The 24,104-nt window shown below is 37.9% G+C and overlaps 1 protein-coding gene across 6 annotated transcripts; it reads right to left on the bottom strand.

The window, feature by feature from the left end:
- Positions 1–152: 152 nt before the first annotated feature.
- Positions 153–23,643, bottom strand: LOC116307690 (uncharacterized). 6 transcript variants are annotated; one of them, XM_089038876.1, is made up of 11 exons: positions 23,388–23,643; positions 13,447–14,217; positions 6,474–6,602; positions 4,835–4,981; positions 4,530–4,646; positions 4,066–4,167; positions 3,299–3,421; positions 2,893–3,015; positions 2,691–2,816; positions 2,089–2,211; positions 153–1,760 (listed from the first exon to the last, which is right to left on the bottom strand). In XM_089038876.1, the coding sequence occupies exons 2-11, from the start codon at positions 14,021–14,023 to the stop codon at positions 1,627–1,629; spliced, it is 1,701 nt and encodes a 566-aa protein (XP_088895002.1). In that variant the 5' UTR covers positions 14,024–14,217; positions 23,388–23,643; the 3' UTR covers positions 153–1,626. The 6 variants fall into 6 exon arrangements, with proteins under 6 accessions (XP_088895002.1, XP_031573836.1, XP_088895005.1 ...); XM_031717976.2 differs by lacking the exon at positions 23,388–23,643 and adding an exon at positions 15,356–15,643; XM_089038879.1 differs by lacking the exon at positions 23,388–23,643 and adding an exon at positions 15,169–15,188.
- Between the last annotated feature and the right edge of the window lie 461 nt (positions 23,644–24,104).

Raw genomic sequence — 24,104 nt, 5'->3', positions numbered from 1 at the left:
AGAAATGATTATTGATGGTAAAATATTGCGCCCACGGTATCAAGGTCTATTATACACCTAATCCACTGTTTCCCCATTTCAGACCACGTGTCATTCTCTAGAGTATCTTTTCTTTGTTTACCAGTCTACCATACTCAAATGTTGATCAAATGTTATACTAAGATGTTGTGTTTAATTCATAATGATGTACGTACAATACCATAGGTGATTTGACAACCACCACGTCAGACCAGTATTACATTGTCAAACCATAAAAAATCATGCATTATTACAAGGCATCTCATTGGGTGGATTCTAGAAATCACGTGATCCAAATCAACGAATCGTAATTGGCGTTATTGCATGGAAATGCTATACCCTAAACATTCTCATAGAGAAATTGGTAATAATGAGAAAATGAAATACTATGAACTCGGGAGGATGGCTACTCAGAGAAGCTGCTAAATCAGATTACGTGCGATGTTAAAAAAATTTAGTGTAAAATATAAGCGCCAAAGGCGAAAATATTTGTTCGTACCGGGACAAGACTGCACGCACAAATAGTATAGAATGGGCAGAAAAAAGCTAAGATCTCATGTTTAAGTTGTGGTATAAATGTCAGAAAACTTCAACGTTTATACATGGGCATGTGTGCGAAGTCCAGTCTTTGCCGTCATGTTGAAGGAGTGTATTCATCACCAAAATGGCCGCCAATTTTATTTCAGTTCGTTCATTTGAAAATGACGGCAATCCAAGCAAAGCAAACTAAAAAGCATTACTCTTTTGTGTACCGCAAGGCAATGCAAACTTCACTAAAACGTTAGTGATGTAGAACAAGTGTAGGTATTTCTAAAATCCACAATAAAATAATTCTTCCACATCCTAAAACTGTCGTTTAGTTAACAAAACGAGATAAAAAGAAGTGTACTTTAAAATCCACACTACAATACCCAAGGTTTTCACTAGCAGGGCTAACATTTATACAATGGCAGGCGTTCTGAATGAACAACCGCCTGCACGATTTGTGGATTTTGCATATATTTTTTTGTTCTGCGTATTAATGAATTAATATAAATATAATATGCATTTGCAATAATTTAGTGCTGAATAGTGCACTGCAAACTAGCTAAATAATCGTACGTGGCTAATGTCTCAGAAATAATTGACAAATCGAAATATCTGGTTCACCAGAAACCTGATGCAAGTCAAATGGTCCTCAGTTTCTTGTGGTCAGCGAACAGCATCAACGACGCGCATGCGTCCCAGTTATGCAATTGTCTTTTTGTAACGAAACTTTGTGCCTTCGCCAGAACTCTATGCTGAAGGCAGGATATTTTTTCCATCTTTTGCTTTTGAATTTTTTAAAAAATCTATCAGTCCCACTGAAGTAATGGAGTTGAGTTACTGACGTCCCATTCTAGGTCTTGTTGAGAAAATTGTTAAAAGTTCAGTCGATAAGTTTCGTCTTCAGTTGTCTTTCTGAACGTACGACACTTTATGAGAACAAAAATAAATTAAGAAATCGCCAGTCTGTTAAGTCCATTTGTTCATTTGTTACTTTGACTTTCTTTCTACCATCTATGGTGGATGCCACGCCCTTGGTGTATTAATGAGACGCGGCCTTCCATGTCGATGCGCATGCGTGTATCACGCTGACGGTAGGCAGAGCAGTCCATTAGCATGCTGGATTTGATTTGGGGGACAAATGCATTTGTAACCCCCGGGGGTGTTGATACAGCTGTGGTGACATAATCCCCGGTACCGGGTACATTCATCTATGTCTAGAAAACAAAGATACAATATGCTTAGTATACATAATTGGATGGATGGATGGATGGATGGATGGATGGATGGATGGATGGATGGATGGATGGATGGATGGATGGGTGGATGGATGGATGGGTGGATGAATGGATGGATGGATGGATGGATGGGTGGATGAATGGATGGATGGATGGATGGATGGATGGATGGGTGGGTGGATGGATGGATGGATGGATTATACAGCAATCGAAAGTGAGATACCAGCTATCACAACCCTTAGATAATAAATGGCATTATAAAGCAGTGTATTGAAAGTCTTATTACATACAGTATATCCAAACATACCTAAGCAAGTCTTTCTGTCTGGTGACAAGTAATAGCCATGCCAACACGAACATCGGTAACTACCGGGTAGGTTTTGACATCTCTGGCTACACCCTCCGTTGTTCCTCAGACATTCATTATCATCTAGGGCAATAAATATAACAGGTGTAGTATTCTTTTAGGACGCTGGTGTGGTGAAGTGCGGTGTGATGTGGTGTGAAATGTTTGCATATTGTCAGTAGAGTAATGTTTTAGTATTGTGTGGTGTTGTGCATACAGTCTGTAGGGACTGCTTTAGATAATTCCTTGACGTATATTGTAGTGTGCTGTGATGTGATTTAGTGTTTTGTGGTGTGGTGTAGTGTGGTGCACTGTAGTAAACTGTGGTGTGGTCTGGTACATTGTGGGGCGGGATGTGGTGTAGTGTGTGTGTGTGTGGGGGGGGGGGGGGGGGGGGGGATGTAGTGCAGTGTGGTTTGGTGTGGTTTTGTAGTGTAGTGCACTGTAGTGTACTGTGGTGTGATGTAATGTGGTGTAGCTGTAGTTTAATGTGGTGTGTTGTTGTGTGGTGTGGTGCAATGCAGTATAGTGCAGTGTAGTGTAATTAAAAACCCATGCCTTACCAATGCACACATCCTGATTATGGCCAATGAATCCTCTCGGGCACTCACACTCGTAGCTTCCAAGTGTATTTCGACACTTCGATGAACCCTTACATATCCCAGAATACAACGCGCATTCATCAATATCTGTTCAAAATACGAAAATAATGTAAGTGCATTGTCGTTCGTATAACTATTATTTACCTTTGAAAGTAAAACTTACCAACACATGTTCTAAGATTAACGTCTAATCTATACCCCTTTGCGCATGAGCAGAAGTAGCTACCGGGAATATTGAGACATTTATGATGGCAGCCATGTGATCCAGTCTTGCACTCGTCTTCATCTTCAGTACAAGATAATCAAAACGTTAAAATCAACAATAAAATAGAAGTGAATTTCAATATTTAATTTCAACGACAAGGAATGCCTTGTAATTCCGATTTGTACAATCAACGGAGAACAGTCAAAACGAAGTCGGTTCTTCCGAAAAAGTGGGCCTAAATTTATCACCCAAAATGTTTAGATTAGCGAATTCTCAAAGTTAAATAAGATTCCAAAATTAGTTCCAAAAGAGAAATACAGGCATTCATTCCGAGCATTCTGAAGCGAGAGGCATGCGTACAGACCTGAGCAGGAGATGCCATTCTCGTCCAACGTAAACCCCGGACTACATGCACAACGGTATCCTTTAGGAGTATTGAGGCAGTTGTGATGACACACGCCTTTATACAACGAGCATTCGTCTATCTCTGCAAAGCATTATACGCACATGCAATCATTCACAACATGCAATACTGGAGTGACATGCAGAACATTCTGTTCTATCCTAATCGCTTGGATTTGGTTTCTCATGCAAGGCGTGCAAACTTTACATACCGATGTTTAAGTATATTGTAGTGTGTGTACAATCTTTTAGCAAGAAAGAAAGAAAGCTCTTTCGTTTGCTACTTCACAGGGAGAAGAGAAGGGCTTTCATGATATAGTGCAATACTTTGAGCCTTGCTCTATATAGACCTCTTTACATTGGGTGTAATGTTTTCCCATTTCAGACAAAAGAGCAAGGAGGTCATTAAGCACAATTCAAAGCAATTAAACCTGAATTATAGCCAAAATCGTGACGAAACGTCAAACTCGGTTTTCCCTAATATTCGCAACGAAATAGAATCATTACCATTTTCACCCCAATTCAGACCACGAGCCATCCCCTTGAGTATTATTTCCTTGTCTCACAAAAGGTTTGATATAGGAAAAATTATTCATAGCTCAATTGTTTATTGAGAGTTTTATTGTTCATGGCCTCTAAAGTACGACAGTCTTGTGTGAAATCGCAACTAAATCATGAGGGTTAATTAATCTGTCACTGGTTTCATTAGTAAACGGATGCACGACTCACCTATGCAATGGCCATTTCTTCGTGTCATTCCTTTTGGGCACGGGCAGTTAGGGCAGCGGTCAAAACATGCGATGTCATTCACAGAACAGTTGAGTTGTTCCTCTGTCAAGTCAATGACAAAAAAGGATATTACAAACTATAACATTTGATTTTCTTTCAAGCTATTCTGATTTTACCCTATAAACATTTCCCCCGTTCTCTATCCAATCACAAGCCTCATCGTAAACAAATAGAGCAGGTCACTTGCCGTGACCGTGATATTACTGTCTAAGCAATACGATTGAATGAGAAGTGTCGTCGCGGACTGCGATTGGCTCAACGGATATCGTCAATCCTGTAAGGTCTTGGTATAGCGTTCACATTTGCAAAGAATCTAGTATGTAAAACAAGAAAAACTTCGACTCTAAACAGCTCATTTTAGCTGCCTCATGCTATCATGTCTGATTCTCGTGGTGATAATATACCTTTGCAACTGAGTTTATCTGTTTGGATGGAGTATCCTTTCTTACAAGTACAGTAGAACGAGCCTGGTGTATTGTGACAGTCGTGGTCACATGGATAGTACTCGCATTCATCCAAATCTACCAAGAGAACACAACAGATATTTCCATTAGTAGATATTCCTGATACTGTACTAACGCCTGTATGGATTAACTTCGCCTGGAGCTCTGAACTGCTCCCCTCCCCCTCCCGAGGTGTCGCACTAGACCACGACCCTTAAGTGCGCCCATCCCTTTAGCCATGGAAATGAGTGTCTAGAATATCTTACCTACACAACTGAAGCCATTATCATGAAGGATAAACCCCTCTCGACACGTGCACTTGACCAAGCCCCTTTCTCGTGTGCAGGAATGTTCACATTGATTCCCGTTACTGATGCATATGGGCTTCAATTCATCTGACGGGTTTTTATTTTCTGTAAACGAAACAATGAGAAAATGGATGAGATTGGTGAACCATTGCAGATATGGTAGACATTTAAATTCGAAGCGCTTCTCATTTTACTTGTAACTCCTGGGAATAATGTTGTCAGGAATTTATTTATTTACAATAATATCTAAACAGGATACTTCTTCACTATAGAGATTTTCAAGAAGGTCCTGTAAATCCAATAATGTAACAAAATTGAGTTGTGCAAAATATTGATGGGACGAAATACAAGTTAAGTGTACTGATCGAGGTTATATTACTTTGCCAAATCTCCTAGACTTTTATAGTTGTCTGACCCTATATTTAAGACTCTTGTTTTTTCCCCTCTTCTCTCATAAAGCCGCTGAACTCACAATTTATCAATAATCCCAATTCACACCGTCGTTCACTCTCATTAATTCTAAAATAAAAAAACAACTATTTAATTCTAAAATGAGACGAACAATATTTGGAAACGACTGCATTTCCTTTTACGACGGCTTGTCCTAGTGGTATTCAAACTATTTTAGCTGGTATTCACATCATTATATCTCCAAGTATCACCCACATCGCCAAGGATAAATACCACTTTATACTAGATAATCTACAGTTAGGTTCACCGATGTTCTATAATCCGTCACTTTACCTAAAACCAACAACTTAAGCTGGCAATTTATCTCCCCATCTGTTTACTAATGGTTTTGGCTGATTCTTAATCTTCAAACACCTTGACCTGACTGCCAGAAACACAGGCTTCAGATTTTGGGTTAAAGCTGTAATGCTATAAAGCGAAAGACTGAAAACATTCCAGTCATACGAACGATGCACCTTTGAAAAACATAAGATGTAGACATTCTCGTTGAATGAGCAGGGAAAATATTTGTAATGACAATAATAATAGTTACTTTGAATGAAAATCTTTCGACTATTCTTGGTTTGCAATCAATCCCAAGCGAGCACAATAACAAAAGGGATGTCCGCCATGTTGGAAGATATAACAAAAGAATTCATTGAAAATTCTTTTGTCAAATTCTTCCAACATGGCGGCTATGACGTCTATTGCAAACGAAGAATAGCTCGATCTGAGGAGCTAAGATTTGTCAACCCTGGCTCTGAGAAAACCGATTCTATTCGTTAAGAAAAGAAATTGGCTGATGAAAAAATATTAAATCATTTTTTCTAATATAAAGACAAAGCAGAGACGAAAATTTGCCGTTTTAAAAGCGATCTGCCGATGGATGAAAAAACAATAGAAAAACCAAAGGAGAGGAAAAAGCTTTTTTATGAGCTTGATATTGATTTACAGTACAAAGGCAAATTCATAAAAGTGTACTTGTAGTCACTAAACTCAATTCAAACCCGATTTTAAACTATATTTTCTTTAGGTCGTAGAATGTACGACCTCTAAACACGCAAAAACAGGAAACGACTTCCAAAAACAGTTGAACGACGGTCACGACAATAAATCAACACTGACAGGAAACCGTTTATCTCGTCACCTTTGCAAGACTTGCCATCTGAATCCAATACGAATCCCTTGCGACAACTACAAGCTGTTTTGCCTTGGGGAAGCTCGTGGCAGAAGTGTGTACACTTGTTGTAACCGCTGTTACAGGAGCTCTTGACAACTGCAACGAAAAGAAACGAAAAAATATCAGTCAAGTTTACAAAAAAATACACCGCAAAAAAAAAAAAAAAAAAAAAAAAAAAAAAAAGAACAAAAAAAAGAACAAAACAAAACAAAACAAAAAACGTCAGCTAGTAATGCTAAGAATATTCCGAATTTCGATCGCGAAACTAAATTTGAAGTTAGATTTAATTCCATTTGACAAATTAGGATGAGCCTTAACTTGGCCGATACACTTTAAAAACACTTCTTGAGTACTTGTGTAAGATATTTTCTATCAACCAAAACAACACTCTTAATTAATAAATACTTGATACAAAGGAAATGCTTATTTGAGCCCTTCCTATCTTCGTTTTAAGTTCGTTATAACACTCAGGAAGAAAGATTAAAAACAAATGAATAAAGAATTAGAAAGCGATTGGAAGGAACCACCTATAACGATAACTAGACCAATAGCGAGTGGAACTTTGCAAATTATCGCAAAGATCTCTTCGTGCTTGCTAAAACATGAGATTTTCCTAAAAGTACAACTTTTTGAACGGTCAAAAATTCATCCATTACCGTGTAAACGTAGCCTTAGACGAAATAAAGAGTTTTTGATGAGAAATTAGAATAACGGCAATTCTTAATCGAGTGCGGGTCAGAGTTGCACTTATGAAAAAAATGCTGAATTGACTTTATCATTTCCGAGTCACCAAGTGAAGTTGAACATAAAAACAATCAAACTTGTTATTTGGAGGAAATACAATCCTTTACTGAGTTACTAAATACAATTTGATAAGTTATAAAGTTAATCCCTTTAAGATGTTCCAAAGTACCTCACTAGGAAGTCATCGCCCCGAGCTACAAGATTTATAGCCCCAGAGAGAACTGTGTTATAATGTTAACATGTGTGTACTAGACACACTCACGCACAAACGTTTTGTAATTTTTTTTGTTTGTTCAAATCTGCATTTTATTTCCAGAAACTTTATAAAAATGTTTTAAAGATTTTAAGAAGCTTGTTTTCAAAATAACAGCATAGTTTTAGGGTTTTTTTTGGTTGATAAATAATAGTAGCTTTTTTCGTGGGTTTGATTGAGCTGCTACAGAGTTTAAGATTCTCGTTTACGGCAAACGTGAAACGTCAGTTGACCATTAAAAAATTCCTTAAAATTAGTGAAAAGGAATCGCAAAAATCTCCAAGTAGTAGATAGACAAAAGACTGAATACTTGTCTTTGTCGTGAAGGTTTGCAAAAGGTAAAGTGAAATGTAGAAAACGATGAAAACGTGGTCACGTTTGCCGTTTGCGGGAAGGAAAAACGGGAATCCTAATCTGCCTACTATTGAGGTTTTTCGGTCGAGGTTTTCGTGAAGGTTCGAGTATCGATGTAGGTAAGAACCGCGGAAAGCTGTATAGAAGTCATGTTGAGTGGTACGATGTTCTAGAAACAGTCACGCTATATCAGGCGTAATGTATCTGTTCAATCCTTCAGTGGTGACTACTTCTGTGCAAGCTTGTGCAACAATCATTGGGTGGGGCTTCCATTTCAGTGAAGAGAGAGAGAGAGAGGGTGAGTGAGGAGAACGCAATTCTCACGCGAGCAGAGCAACTCATTATCGCTTGATCACGAAAAGTGCGCCTCGTTACGCTTACTAGCACTGCAAATCCTAAAACAAAAGGTCACCCTAAAAACCAAAAAAATCTTGAAAAAATGTTAAATGCTGTGTGTTAACCTCAACGCCTAAGGAACGATCATTTTCACAATTTTTGAAGTTCATTCACAGCGCGTATTCTTTCACTAGCGAACATTCTACAAGAAAGCTACGAAAATAACTACTATTTAGGTCCCATTTACCTGAGTGTAATGCTACATTCACGAACTCACGAAGTAGATGAGTTAAGAAATATATCTCAGTAAGAGAAAGAGTTATCTGATTTGATTTGAAGCGCAGGCCTTCACAAAGAGGAGATAACTAGCTAGAAATTAGTGTGAGCTGCGTCGGTGTTTCTAATGAAACAGTAATGATAAAAGGGTAAATTATGCAACGTGAAAAGATGAAAAAACTTACTGACGTTTCGAACGCTAGTACTTCGTCGGTGTAAAAGAGAGAGAGGTGGTAGAAAGGAGTGTTTATATGATAGAATAAGACAAAAGAAACCAATGAGAACAAGGTGGGTAAGGAAACAAAAACAAACAATCAAAAGACAAAAGACAAAAGAGTGGGTTAGTTAAAAGCAAAGCGTTCATTAATCCCGTTGGAACTAAGAGTGCCCAATATGTGAATAAGCCGCATTTCTTTGGTCTTGCGACAAAGGACTAGCGTTCGAAACGTCAGCAAGTTTTTTCATCTTTTCACGATGTAAAATTTACCCTTTTTTCATTACGGCTTTATAAAGAGATTAAAGAATTCAATGAATACGATCCTTGGGGTAGTGAACTTGATGATGTGCTAACCTGAAAATATGCAAGTCTTTTTAACAAGATTTTAAATAAAGGTTAATTGGTATTGATAGGCATTATCGCTGTTTCAGGATTTAAGATTCTTGGTCGCATTTCAACATAAATAAAACTATGATTCTGACCAAGTTGGTTGCTAAAATTTCAAACGTGAGAAAGAAAGAAATAAAGAAATATAGCCAAAAATGGCCGAAAAAGTAAGAAGAAAACTAGAACATAGAAAAATAAAATAATACGCCCAGTCATTTATAATCGTATTATGAATGATTTACGTAAACTACAATTGTTTTCAAATAAATTTGAGAGAAAATCTGTGTCCGCTAATCCGAAGCACTTTGAACATGAAACACAAAGGTACCGAACATTTCCTACTCTATGTTTCTGTCATACTGCGTTCATACGGCGTTAAGAGGGAAATCTGCGCCAATAGATAAACTATAATTAGAACAAGAAGAACTTCTTTTGGTCACGTATAACACGATATGCGCGCGCAGAGCCAGATCGAATATACAAGGGTAAATACACACGCCTACGAGGCCGTAAAAAACACACACACGACTAAGGAAAAACTGTAGAGAGTTTTTGTTGAAACCAATTTTTTTTAAAAAACGCTTTACTGAAAAACAACAACAACGACGACGACAACAAAAAAACAACAGAATAGCAAAAAAACTACCGCATTTTGATAAGGAACAGCGCATTACTGTGAATTTAAGTCAAAAAGGAAAGAAAAGTATTCTACATTATCTACACAAACACATTAATTATACTACATGTACAAGAGGTACACCATGTTGGTTTGGCCTTGACTCGTCTTCTGAAAGACTCTAGTTACAATCCTCACGGAGACTAAACATGGTTATGAATTGCTAGAGTGTATTCAGTACTTCATAAAACAACCTCTTTTGACAAACTTGTATTCCTCTCCTCTCCTCTCCTCTCCTCTCCTCTCCTCTCCTCTCCTCTCCTCTCCTCTCCTCTCCTCTCCTCTCCTCTCCTCTCCTCTCCTCTCCTCTCCTCTCCTCTCAGAACAATATACATATCAACGTAACTATGAACAAAACAAGACAATGTGGACGCCTCATGTATCGCTTTCGGTACCCGGTACCAAGATAACAGACCACAGGTGCTCTTTATATATGAAGATAAAAAGAGTCCAAAATTCCTAAATGAAATTACAGACTGTTCCAGTGTCTGTTTCGTGCATAGCCCTTCCGTAACATAATAATTTCCAGACGGGAAAGCAGTGTAAGTGAAAGGAGGGCAGTGTACGTAAATGTGACTAGCTGCCGATCTAAAGAATAGGAGAGATTCAATCTGGGTTTATTAGGCATATGTAGAAACACTTAGCAAACTATTACTGCACAAATATCAAACAAAGGTTGATGGGATAACATTTGAATTAGTCTGCTAAACTGTTGACGTTATGAAATTAAAATGGTTAAGGTCCTTATGAAATATTCGAAACATTTCTAACATCTTTCGGCTCTTTGAAATAAAAGTCGAAAATTATAACGTAAAAAAGGACTTAAATTAGGAATCTTATTACACTGTCCTAGGTGGTAGGAGTTTGTTAGATCTATACCCAAGACATTTTGGTTGAAAATAACTGAAGTAAATGCATATTTTTCACTATTATATCTTGTTGTTAAAAGGTTTTTTTGACACTATTATGTTGTCATGTAATGACTCTAACTCGTGTTTACTTAGTGCATATGCATTTGTAATAAAAAACAAACCATTTTTACGTCTGTGGGAAGATAGGTACTACAAGGAACACAAGAAATAGAAGCTGAACAGAGCAGCGAAATAAGAAAAGATTTAAGTCTGAAACGTTCTCCGCAATCACTGAATCTAATAAGTTTTGGAGCAAAGATTCCCTCCTTCTAACAAAACCAACTTAAACCATTAAAATTACTGTGGGCAAACCAAACAAATGACTAAGATAACTTAATAGTGCAATGCAAACATGAGGCAAGACCTTAATGTGACCCGCTATATACTCGTAAAAGCAGCAAGCCATTTTAGACTGGCTTAATGGACTGATATTTTGTTCAGTGCTTGGAGGTTCAGGTCAGGGACAAGAAAACCGTACATGGAATGATTATTAGTGCCAAATTATTGAGAACCTTTGTAATAATAAGAGTCGAACAGGTTTTGACAAAATCCTGATCTTTGAAGACCTCAGGGTTAATGAGAAAAAGTATTTGAATCTATAGGAATTTGAAGCGAATCTCTTTTCTATTTTTTTATTTTTTCCTTTCATCTTCGATCTTTTCTTTTTTCCACTCTCTTTCATTTATATTAAGTTTCATTGGTTCTATATTTTTCTCCCTTTCTTTCCCTCTCTCATTCTCTTTCGATGGTTCTCTATTCCTTTCTTTTCTTTTCTTTTCTTTTTTTCTTTTCATTCTTTCTTCTTCTTATGTTTCTCTTGGTTTATTCTTTACTTTTCTTTCTTTCTCTCTCTTTCTTCCTACCATCCTTTCAGTCTTTCTTTACATGTCTCTTCCTTTTTTCCTTTCATCCTTCCCAGTCTACCCGTTAGCGTTATACTAAAGACATGACAAACACATACAGGACACGATCATCAACGACCAGAACCACTCACCAAGGACGTGTTCCAAGTGTTGCCTCTTCTCAAACCATGTGGGTTAGTGAACGGTTAAGTTAGTCTTTAAACATAAGTTACCATAAGCCGATCCCATAGGAAATGAGAATCCCACCTAACGACAGACAATGTCCATTGATTCCAAATTTTTCAAACACCAAAAACAAACATTCATTAAAAATGCAAGGTTAACGCTGCGACACTGATGGTGTCTTTCTTTGTAGCATTAGTGATTCCGTGAGTGAAAGAGATCTCTTGTTGCTATTTCTGAGGCTATAGGCTATTACAAACAGTAACAAGAGACAGAGTAGTTGACAGGAACGAACGACAACCGGAAAAGAATAATGTATAAGATCCCTAAAGAATAAATTTTCTAAAAATAATAACGCGTCTATCAAAGCACTTCCACTCTTACCCAATATCTACTGTTTCAAAATAGTCTTTCTTATTTATCCTGGATTCGATTGCCTTCGAAGGAAGCAATCAGTAATCAAATCAAGGGCTCTATGACCTACTAGAAAACATTTGAAGAGGATATTTTGGTTCAAATGACGATGGTTATCAAAGAAAAATATCAAACGAGTGGGTTAATCCTAATTCAAATCTTATAACGATAAGAAATAGAAAATCTCCTTAAAATTAAAAACAATAAAAGTCTTAGATGTACGCATTATTCAGTTGAGATGGTTACTGTTAGGATACTATCGCCTTTGTTGGCAAGCGTTCAAATGTTATAGGGATTCAGCTTTGTACTGACAGAGCGATTTCTGGCTTGATTTTCGAGTGGTTCTCATGAGAAAAGTAATCAATGTCGGATACAAGTGTGATAATTCTATTAAACTACCATATTTGTTTATCCGAAGTTGAAAATGTTTACCAAAGTTACGAGTTTATTGAACCATTAGCAAACGCGCCAATTTGCTAATTTGAAGCGCGTGGGAAAACTTTGGTATTCGAGTGAAAATCGCTTAGAGAATTGAGTCAAAAAATGAAATTATCTTCAATCAAAGGTCAGAATCAAAAGTCAAGATTACTGGCTCCAATATTTAGTAAACGAACCAGATTTATGGCATCTGGTATCCAGTAAATTAGACAGTCTACACTAAATTCGATACAGTGTGAATTGAATTCGCCCATTCGACCGCACGAAAGAAGAGTTCAAGATGTAAATCACTATCGAGAATTTGGGAGTATAAATGTATGAATACATATTCGTTCTTTCAAGTTTTAAAGCAGTTTCCTCAAATAAACAAGCTCTTGAATAGATACTGTGTTAAATGAGAGTTCGATCGAGAGTTGAAAAGATGGTTTCCGTCAAGTTAGTGCTGTTGTTCTTGTGCTTACAACAGAACAGCGGAGGGCAGTGAGTCCGTTTCCGGTCGGGATCAGAATTTTCATTCCACAGTTAATTCAACACTTTGTCAAATAAAGACCGTTTTAGGTAAGGAAAGCCGACCTCTTTGATTACATGATAGGAAGACCACCAAATGTCCAATCATATTCCAAAACAATCCCTCGTATTTAAAACAATTTCGCCTCCACGAAGATAAGAAATAAAACTTTGCGTTTTCAAAATATTTTGGCCAACCTTCCTTGGTAAGATTATTCCCGGCCAATGATTTTGTGGCCTTTGTGGCCGGCCGATAAAGTACGATACCCTAGGGCTACTTTACAATAGTATAACCAGATTTCTGGGGATAGCCCGAGGGACATCCACTATTTAAAATATCTCCCAAAGAATCTAATCAACCAAATCAATTAAGCTTTTTAAAATTAAAAGAGACGAACTTACCTTTTATGTAAACGTCTTCGCTTCTTCTTTTTCTGTCTGGCGGAGGCGACCGTGTGTTCTTTCCACTTTCAGTACATTTGTGGTACTTCTCACTCCACAAATGCGCTTGATTTTTCAAACTTTTCGGATACGAATCGACCGCCACTTCCAAAAACAATCTGGCAGCAACAATCGAATAAAGCGGTCGCCGTAAATCGTAATGCCGCACTCTCGACCACGTTATTCCCAATCTTCGACGCACTAGTTTCTGTAGTGCGGCCAGTTGCTTGTATTTCCTCCGGTTTTGCGTCACCCCCCGAAAGATGCACTTCTCGACTTGCCACAAGCCACCATCGTTGGATGTCCTGTTAAACGAAGCTTCCACTATGGCTATTCGTTTGATCATGTCATGATCATCGCTGAAAATCTTGGTTTTCTCGAGTAACTCCTCAGCTTCTAGAATCACGTCGATGCCATTAGCATCAGGCACGAGGAGGGATGTTGGAATCGGCAGGCGATTTCGTCTCGCTTTGCCTTTACCAAGGCAGAAAGCTAGTGTCACAGTCCACAAAACCAAAGACAATCTCTGGAATTTCATAATGCGATATGTCCTCCTTGAAGATGTCAGAACCACAGTATAAATGGACTGACTTGATTTAATAATAATCAAGTATACCTAAGTACTCAGTGAATCTCTTGTCTTGCGATCCCAAAAGGGGACGTGCTCTTGTCGAGTCTTGCCTTATTCTATAGTTGTTGCTCTAATCCACTCGCGATCAACAGATTGTGAACCTGGATTGGGAAACAAGGGTATACGTTAATCCAACGCCGCGATAAGACAGTCACAAGAAACACAACTCGTGGACACTCTCGCTGCATGCGCTCCTTTTCTGATGACATCTGATCCGCGCAAGGATTACGATTTCTGCTGAGACACACTCATTACCATCAATGCAACAACAACAAAAATCCCCAAACCTGCGCGCAATTTTCACTCAAAACTCCAAGTTGAATTCCACCGGTCTTAAGCGTTTCTGTTTTCAAGTTATTATCAAGATTATGTTAAGATTTCTGTCATTAAATATTTTACGATATCAAGGTCACTTAGTGGTTTTTGTTTAGTCCTACTTGTACAGGTCTTTTTGGCTTAGCAAAGATTTTGCGCGCAGTATTTACCCAAGTGAAGAACAGTTATATGTTGGCTTCTAACATGGATATATACATCACCTGTTTTCTCGACAGTCGCGATGAACTATATGTATACACAGCGCGCTAAACGGTGACTCTAATCTACAAGAACACGAGCCAATGAATGGGGAACTGACCACCTAGGATATTTGATCCCACAATTCGTTAAATGTCAATGTCAAACGCGTAGAAACAACAACAAACTCGTAGCAAAATTTAGAACTGTTTGCGAGTCAGGTTTTCAGTGGAGTGGGTAAATATTTTTGTTTTGCTGTGGAATTAAAGCCAATCGCGTCTGCAAATCAACAGAAATCTTTATTCAAACAGTGTAAACTAAGCTCACATTCTTTACTAATTCAAAGTTCCGGTTTACCCGTGGAAGATTGTGTAAGTTCATTTAGAACTTCAGAGTAATCGCTGGCTACTTCAACATCCTTCGACCTCTGCGCTTAATTTACAGACTGATAATGCATGACTATAAAATAGCTGTTTCATAAAAATAGATGATAACTGAAGATCGTAGTGAGTGAGCTGAGACAGTGTTATACTCTTCACCTTTCGATATCTGATCAACATTCCGTCTTTCGAATTTTACGCTGTAATAATCGACATTAACCAAAGCTTCGTTTGCTTGTTTTAAAACCTAAGCTAAACGGAAAATACAAACTTAGATTATGTAAAAGAATATTCGCATAAGATCATTAGATCGACAAATTGTGGTCTAAAATAACTACTCGCTTACCAATATAGATGCTTGATTGTGTTTGCCGTACTTGAGAGATATCCTTGTTCTTGTAGCAGTAAATATGATATTCAGAGTAGTGTTTTGACGAAGAATTATTGGTAGTTTTTCAGGTCCGATCTGAGCTTGAGATTTGAACTTTATTGTAATCACTTTTCAGGCCGAAGGGCGAGCTTAAACCTTCTACAGCTAGTATAGTAAAGTAATAACCGTGGTTCAAGACCCTTGTGATCACTTTACCGCTATTGGATGGTTGATTTGTCAAACGGATGTACTCGTACTGATGATATAGTAAGAAGAGAACTCACTCGCTGGGGTCAGTGCCTCGCTTCTCGGATCATGTGTTTCTCCACGTAAGTCAGCTAGACCTCCGAGCTTCAAACGAGCTCAACGAAAGCAGTTAACTACTGCGATGAAATGTCGATGCGAAGTAAAGTGAAAATCAACCGTGTAGACCTGTAGATCGAAAAATATGCTGAGCGTTAATTGATTAGGAGAACGGATGTGGGTTGTTTCACTCATTACACGGAAGTCGGGACGTAGCGTTCGGCAAGTTATCACCCACAGAGGACATGAGCAATAGGCATAAACCTACCTACCTATCATTACCATACGCTACTACCTAGAATCAGCCTTCTTGCTCCTGGATCAGATAACTATAGTACACCCAAAAAGTGAGTGGATTATAATGACAGGTCTTTGGATAATGGACTGCTTGTTGGTTTGATGAAAGTTAAATGCCCAATCCCCCTCGCTGTCGGTGATCTGTTTCAAAGCAAAGGTCATTCTCCAGGTCAATGTTGCTTCAACACTTTGGCACAGACGTGTCAAATACCCCACTGAACAACAAGTCGCGCAAAAATTCGTGTCACAGTTATCAGCCTTTTTTCAACTATTACAAATGATTACAACTATAGAATAATCGTCTCAGCATCAGACGAAGTTCAACTATTATCATCTAGATCTTGCGCAAAGATTCTAACGACCGACTTAGGGCGGGAGAAAGGGAACAGAAATTTGTCCCATTTCCCGAACGAACGCACTCCACTTTGTATGACTTCTATTTTTGTTAGCGTTTTCAGTTCTGAAATGAAAGACCTTTTTTCCATGGGTTGGTGCCCATCATTTGTATTGTTTTTTCCAAAAAGTTCTGAACACAAGACTATGATATTTGCTTGAAGAGCAATTATATTCTCTCTATTCTCGCAAATGCAATCTTTTCATATCGATTAAATCAATATCATAGTTTACAATCATGTTATTTTACAGAGGTCAGCAAGCATTAGCCTTGTCTTAGACGCAAGTACATCTGGTACAGTTTTGAACTAAAACATCACTACAGAAGACGAATCCAAATAGTTCACGAGTTGCGCATACTTGGAGTATCGTCCCGTTGTTTAAATAAACTATCTAAACAAGAAAGAATGGAGCTTAGAGGCTCGTGGTCGCGGCGGTTTGCTTTACCAAGGTAAACTTACCGAACCTCAAAGGTCATTACATCTCGTTCTTTACCGTTTACGAGCTCTCATGACTCGTTTAACAAAAAATAAACAACATTCAGCCAAGTAAGTAGTTTTTGATTCATATTTGAAAGCCACAGAACTGACGATAGCTTTAAACACGATTCCAAAATTAAAAAAGGAATGAAACATTAATATTTAACTGGAAATTCGCGACGTACAAGGAAATACTTCAACGCGCCCTTTCCTGGTGATTCCCACAAATCCAGGAAGAAAATAGTTTGAACACAGCAAATCGTAACGGGATCTTCTTTATCAAATTTAATTTAGGATCCTTGAATTTTTGAATGAGTGGGTGGCCACAGGTGACATAGATGTGGCACGTTAATGTCAGTATTTGTTATTCAAGTAACGAAGCCCAATGTCTAGGTCTTTAGAAATGTCGTGAGAACTCACTGCAGAAGATGATATAACTAATCCAGAAAATTACATTGTAAAGGTTGCGATTCGAAGATCGCAACACCACACGCAATACAAATTTGGTTGCGGGTTACGGAAATGCGAAGAAGTTTCTGAAATATAACAGAAGCCTTGGTTAGTAGAAAATTACGTCACTGAAACGGCGTTCGTGACTCGCGCTTCATTCACTGGACAGTAGAGGAACAGTTATAAATTTAACAACGAAACTTTTAAAAGACCGTATAAGACCAACAAGATAAACGCTGTTTTAACCTAAAATACTCAGAAGATTCAAACAATAATAACAAATACAACAATGAGGCGAGGACAGTACAATTCTGTGATGACAAAAGTCTGTTAAAAACTTCCATCCAGAATTAGCTCTTGGCCGGTTGTCGCTCGCTCAGATATGTTGGTTCGCTACATGACGATCTAATAATAATAAAAGCGCAAACCGCGGAAAGAAATCTTTAAGACCGGTGATGGAATCTCTGGCTGGCTTTCCGCAGATTGATGAAATAAAAAACAGAACATGCACGTCTCTAAGTCTGCCAAAAAATCAGTTTTTTGAAGAAATGAATGTCTATTGTTTGTTCGTACAATGTTGATAAACTTGCTACAACTGATTCTTTATTCTGTTAAACCATCATGTCAAAAAACTACAAAGCTCATCTGATGAACCACTTTTATATTTGCTATGTCTCAAAGTCTGTCTTCCTTATGCCGGACCGTTAAATCAACTTGAACTACCGACCTCTCCCCCTCCCCCTTAATCAATATACGTTAAACTTCAATATCGAATTGATCTGGTGTGTACTATAATATTACACCGAGATAGTCCAGTAAACACCATCGAAAACATTTGATTCACACAGTTTTCCTCGATAAGCTTGGGTGTAATGATTTTCCTCGTTACAGACCACGTGTCATTTTCTTGAGTATGATTCTTTGATTGAGTTGTGTTCCATATTCATGCGTCTTCTTATACGCAGCCGTTAAACAAAGTAAAGATGCTCTAGAGATTGATTGACACGTGGTCTGAAATGGGAAAACATAACGCCCAAGATACTGAAGAGATCTATTTACTCCTTATTTTTACACAAGCCTTTGATTCTTTATTCCTAAAGCTCCCATATTTTTGATTTCTGATCTTCCATACCTCGTAATTTTTTGTCCCTTTTTTAAGCAGCCGAAAGGTTGGTATCAACAATAACGCTCCTAACAAACGAGTCACGAACATCACGTACACCACTCATCAACACAAACACATGGTATTTTCTGTTCATCGATCTCTTACTCTATTCATAGTTAATAGAGGAGAATGGTTATGAAACGTATTGTTATAGGTCTTTGTTCACTTTTTTCAAGCGTGACCCTGCACAATCCTTTGTTTTACCGTTGTTGGCAATGGTTGAGTGAACAGACCAAAATTTTTCTTTTGGCTGGTAGTTCAAAATACTTAAAGATTTATAAGAGATATTTGAATATTCCTTACAACAATCCCATAGACAAAGTTTATGTTTACTTATTTTGCAATTTCGGATGAGCATAAATCAAACATTGTGCACGGTCAAGACCGGTTCAACATCAAAAGCGAACAAAGACCTATAACAATAGGTTTCCTAACCATTCCCCTCCTTAATTCATGTTTCTTGTGTTTATCTGACATGAAGATTATCTCTTCCTACTGACTGTCCGCAAATTAGTAAGCAGCTCCGAGTCACCGTTTTAGATTGGTATTCCATATGACGAGATTATTGAACTTCAACATTTGCTAAACAAATTAATAAAGGATGATGTCAAGCGTTTGTCACGGGTATACACAGTTCACGCCAACTCTGGGAATGTAATACTGGAATATTTTGGACCGAAAACGCTAAATTAACTATCTACTAGAATTCAAATTGCAATAATGCACGTACTGTCTGCTTCAAGGTGTGCTATTGTGTATTTGGATAGACAAAAAGTCACTATGGACAACCAGCATCGCCGGAGCATTTCATGGAACCATGGGGAGGGGGGTTGGGGGGTGGGGGAGCAAAACGATACAGCACTTATGGGCATTAATTCCATAAATGGAACCGAGCTGATACACCCTGAACTATAATTGACTATGTTCTTTTTCTGGCAATATCTGCCTGGACATGCCTGCCTTTACTTACTGACAGATCATAATCCATCCAGGAATTCGTCTTGAATTCCGTACGATCTAACATTTCATTGGCCCATTTGTCATACCACTCAACAGTCGATACTAATATTATTGATATAAAGCTAAGTGTGTATGTAGTTTCATCACGGTGGTCTTAGATGCTTTGTGTCTTTTTCCCCGTCGCATTTTATTCTAGGATTAGCGAAGATCTACTTATTCCATATTTCGGCAAAAAAAAAAAAAAAAAAAAAAAAAAAAAAAAAAAAAAAAAAAAGAAAGAAAGAAAGAAAAAAAGAAAAAAAAACTTAACAAAAAAGCTAGGACATGGCAACTTATATTGTAGATATTGTCATACTTCTGTTTGGTTTGTTCTTGTCGTCATCATCGATGTTGTGCTGTCTTCATTGCTATCACAGTATTTTTATTTCATTTCATTAACTTTTCCCTCGAGGAAAGAGACACGTGTATTACAACAGTTTCGCCAATTAATGTCGACTCTGTAGTAAATATAGGAACTGAAGACGGTCATCGCCAGTGTCTGCAATGGGTCTTTTACGTCCGCCGTACTAAATAGTGAAGACAGACGGGCTCGTGTTCCGTGAGAGCAAATACCTCCAGTAGTACAACTATACACAGACTATTTCAAACACTCGTTAACTGACGAACAATACTCATGTAGCCGGGTGATAAACACTACCGACATCAAATCGCTTCTATGTCCACTAATACCATTCAATTAAACCATTAATAGACTACGTCTTTACTGGATTAGTCAACATATTAGTCAACGTTGGGGTACAAAATATTTGGTTAAGCCAGGAAATAATGCGGAATTAATGAAATACAATTGTACATAAATAAAGCGATAAAATGGACTGTCATAAGACGACAGGGAAAGGAAGTGTTGGCATTTTTGGGCCAGGACTGTTGTTGCAACATTTATTCTAATCACCCAGTTTTGTTATTTTACTGAAACAGTACTAATGACACTTGGTAATCTAATCGATCTCCTATTTCAGCCGAAGTTCATTTTTGACTATATACTCCCACCCCTCCCCCCATGTGTATCAAGTCCTCATCTATCCGTTTGTAGCTGGAGGGTGAATATATACCCGTGGGTCTTTGTCTTGCAAGACCTTGACTCTGCTATGGTCTATGGTGCCAGGTCGCTACTAGGCGAAGTAAAGCCAACTCGTCTGATTACTGCGATTGATAAAAAAAACATGCGCGCGTCTTGGCTAGACCATTGTTAATGGGATAAAACTCGGTTTATGCATTTATATGCTCTCCGCTCCGGACACGCCCATTCTACTCTGTTCACTGAATAAAGTACCTATGTCATTATAGCGAACCTCACAGAAGAGCCCCTTATGGGGTGAAATGGTCGCAAAATATACGTTTTTTCTCCAAGTGTTTTTTCAATTGTCTATTAATCTTATTAACAAAACAAGTGTTGCACGAACAGTATTTTACGGCTCTCTTTCTATTGTTATGGCGTTTGCCGTGCAGGGTATATTTTTACGCATGCTATACCAAAAATATCAAAGACGGCAAATAGTCCCATTCCCTAGCCAAGGATATAGCATCGAGAACGTCCACTTTCTAGGGTGTTGCCATCATTCCATAAAGTATTTGCAATAACTCCTTAATTAGAGGATTTAACTTGTTTTCTTTCTCAGAAAATACGTAAACACATCCACTTACTTAGCTTCTGCAGGAGAGAGATAAAACATTATCAACTAGCAGACATACACGATAAGCACTCACGTAAGATTCTCTATCTCTGGGTTGCATTTGTTCTGAAAATCCGTTTAACAAATCATTTATAAGAGAGTCGTTTGTCTTTTATCTTTTCATTGCGCGGAATCTCCACACCGGCGTTTCAAGAAAAACCTCGGTTGATATCAAGATACGTAACATCATTTTTGACTCGTTGCGTGCGCGCGAGTTTTTGTTGATTTTCTTATCGAGATTAAAATGTTTTCTACGATCTATAGTGCTCGGCATTCTTCTCTAAGTGCGACTTTGATGAACGTCTTCCCCGTAAAAAGATTGGGGTATTTTTCGTACGAATAAAAGAATTTCTCTCATTTTTCAGTGCAGATGATTCACCAAGTGCGTCCGCCGGGGTAAATGTTTTATCGATTTGAAATATTCATTGCGTGCTGTAGATTGAGTATTTAGAGCCTCATTAAATTAATAGTCTTTTTCGATTATTCTTTCATTGCGCGGCATGTACACAGAGATCGATGATTTTTGAATGAATTTGAGTTGAATCTTGTGTTGATACGACGGATAGGCGTTACATCTTATTTCTCAGTCGGTAGTTTCAGTTGTTTCTAATTACTATCATATAAAAATAAATAAAATAGAAAACTAAGAAAAAGGTTTTCCGTTATTTTTATATTGTTATTTGACAACGTTTTTGCAATTAGGTGTATCATATTCTTTTTCCATATAAAAAAAATCATACCTGGAAACAGCTAGAGGACAAGGTGAAGGACAGGGCTCTGTGGCGTTCAGACGTTGTTGATGGCCTACACCCCACGAGGGGTGCACAGGCTTAGGAGGAGGATACAAAAGAATGTGTTTAAAAAATATTGGCTAAAAACGAAAGTGGAGTGTAACTTTTCATCCGTTACTATGACGTAGAGCTATTTTAAGCATTAAAAATTGAACTCTTCAGGTATATTTTATTCAATCTTTAAAAATGCAGACCTCAATCAAATGTAATTCTATTATTTCTTATGCTTCACTTCACTATAGACACCGCTTTTAAACAAGTGTATGCGCTTTGTGTATAAAGGTCAAGTGAGACTTGAACAAAAAAAACGACAGTCCACCTCTGCTATGAAGACCACCTTCTGTACTCTTCATCGTCCACTTCATCGGTATACATTTTCTGGCTAAATACGGTTAGTTCTGAGCCGTATAAATCCTTAAAAATTAGAAGGAGCTAAAGAAGACCAAAATTGAACTCATCAAAGAGAATCCTTAAGGTCAGAATGCAAAGCTCCTTAGGTCATAATCGGATTACTCGACAACCATCTTGATAAGCAAAGAACACCACCTCTCTTAATAAACCTTATTTTAACTCAAGCACTAAGCGCCGAAGCTAGCGAACGCCGAAGCTAGCGAGAGAAACAATAATGAATAGCAAATTTTATACTCATACTGATTTTTAACTGGCTTTGATGAACATTACTAACTGCTATGGCGTGCCTCAGAGATCGAGCATTGGACCTAATTTAGTTTAAAAAAATCGACCATGAAAAGTGCGCCAAATAGACGACGATGAGTACATCATTCCGGCTCTACTGAAGAAGTGCAGCCTTCTGTGAATATCTTGTTACGATTGACACTTATTTGAACAAAGGTTTTTTTTTTTTTTTTTTTTTTTTGCAGAATTTCTCAGGAACAATCATCGCCTAATTTTTTTAAAATTAGCACGTCGCATATCAAGTACAGATGTGTTTTACCGCTGAATATTTCAAGTTGTTGATGGTATTTTAATAGATATACGAGATCAAAGATAAGATAACTTACTTAATGATAGGATTGGTACGATCGGATCCATCTATGCGATTAGAAATCCTCAGTGGAGCCAAAGAAACTAGCTATTTGACGCTCGGAAACAGCAATAAGCAGCTAAGCCCATTATAGGCCGTCCAGCCAAAACCCTAGAAACAGCTACAGTAAGATTTTTATCGTGTAATCAAAGTTATTTGTCACTGCAACTTGCGGGGACTTTCGAGCAATGATGAACATACACTACCAAATGTCAGTTATTTGCAAATATTTCACTCTGGGTCATTCAAAGGCAGTAGCAGTATCTAATGCTGTATCCCTTGGAATTCAGATCTCATGAAAGCTATATATATAACTTTAACCTCGTCTTCTGCAGCTTGATGAGAACACTTGATTTTAGTTTGGTTATGATAATCAACGTAGATTTTCTTACCTCTTCGTCGCTTTACTGTGATAGATTATTCGGTATTCGACGATCTTTGGTAATCGATGTCCTGTCGTAGTCGCGCAGATAGTTCGATAAACGTTCGATGCTTTCCTCTTTAAACTAACGAGACCTCACTCTCTGCTTCTTCTTTATTCTACTCGTTTTGAAATCAATCAGGAAACACGCCCTCTAAGGCGCAGAATCACACGTCCACCGAAATAGCAAGGCTTCAAGTGGATGCGCTAAGCTCAACCGAGTTAAAGATACGATACCTTGTGTGGCTATTGGTTCTCGTACTAAACCATGACCTTTGATGACGCAGGTTCAGTTCATGTTGTTTGTTACCTAGATTTTCAAGTTTTCTACTCGAAGTACGTCACACAGCCATTAAATGACGATGATATTAACGGAAATCTTTGGTGTTTCTTAATAATCAATCACGACCATATCTAACTGGATACACTTGAACTAGTTATACCGAGCTTCTGCTTCCAATATTTACTATGATACTCTAGATGGAATCCCTGTTCTGGGTTATTACACAAGTAATACCTATAACTGAATATGCTTGAACTAGATATACCGAGTTTCTGCTCATTCCAATATTTGTGCTATAGATGGGATTCCTTTCTCCCCACCTATAAGGTATAGCAAATGCGCGCGCAATTTGACCTTTATACCAAAGAACTACAAAGAATTTCCCTCGGATTGTACTTATGATTA

This window comes from Actinia tenebrosa, unplaced genomic scaffold, assembly GCF_029948245.1.
Source record: "Actinia tenebrosa isolate PJP-AT-01 unplaced genomic scaffold, QUT_ActTen_1.0 PGA_scaffold6__47_contigs__length_16458017, whole genome shotgun sequence".
NCBI lineage: Eukaryota > Metazoa > Cnidaria > Anthozoa > Actiniaria > Actiniidae > Actinia > Actinia tenebrosa.
The sequence above is the reverse complement of the archived record's forward strand: the minus strand, read 5'-3'. Positions and strand labels throughout refer to the sequence as shown.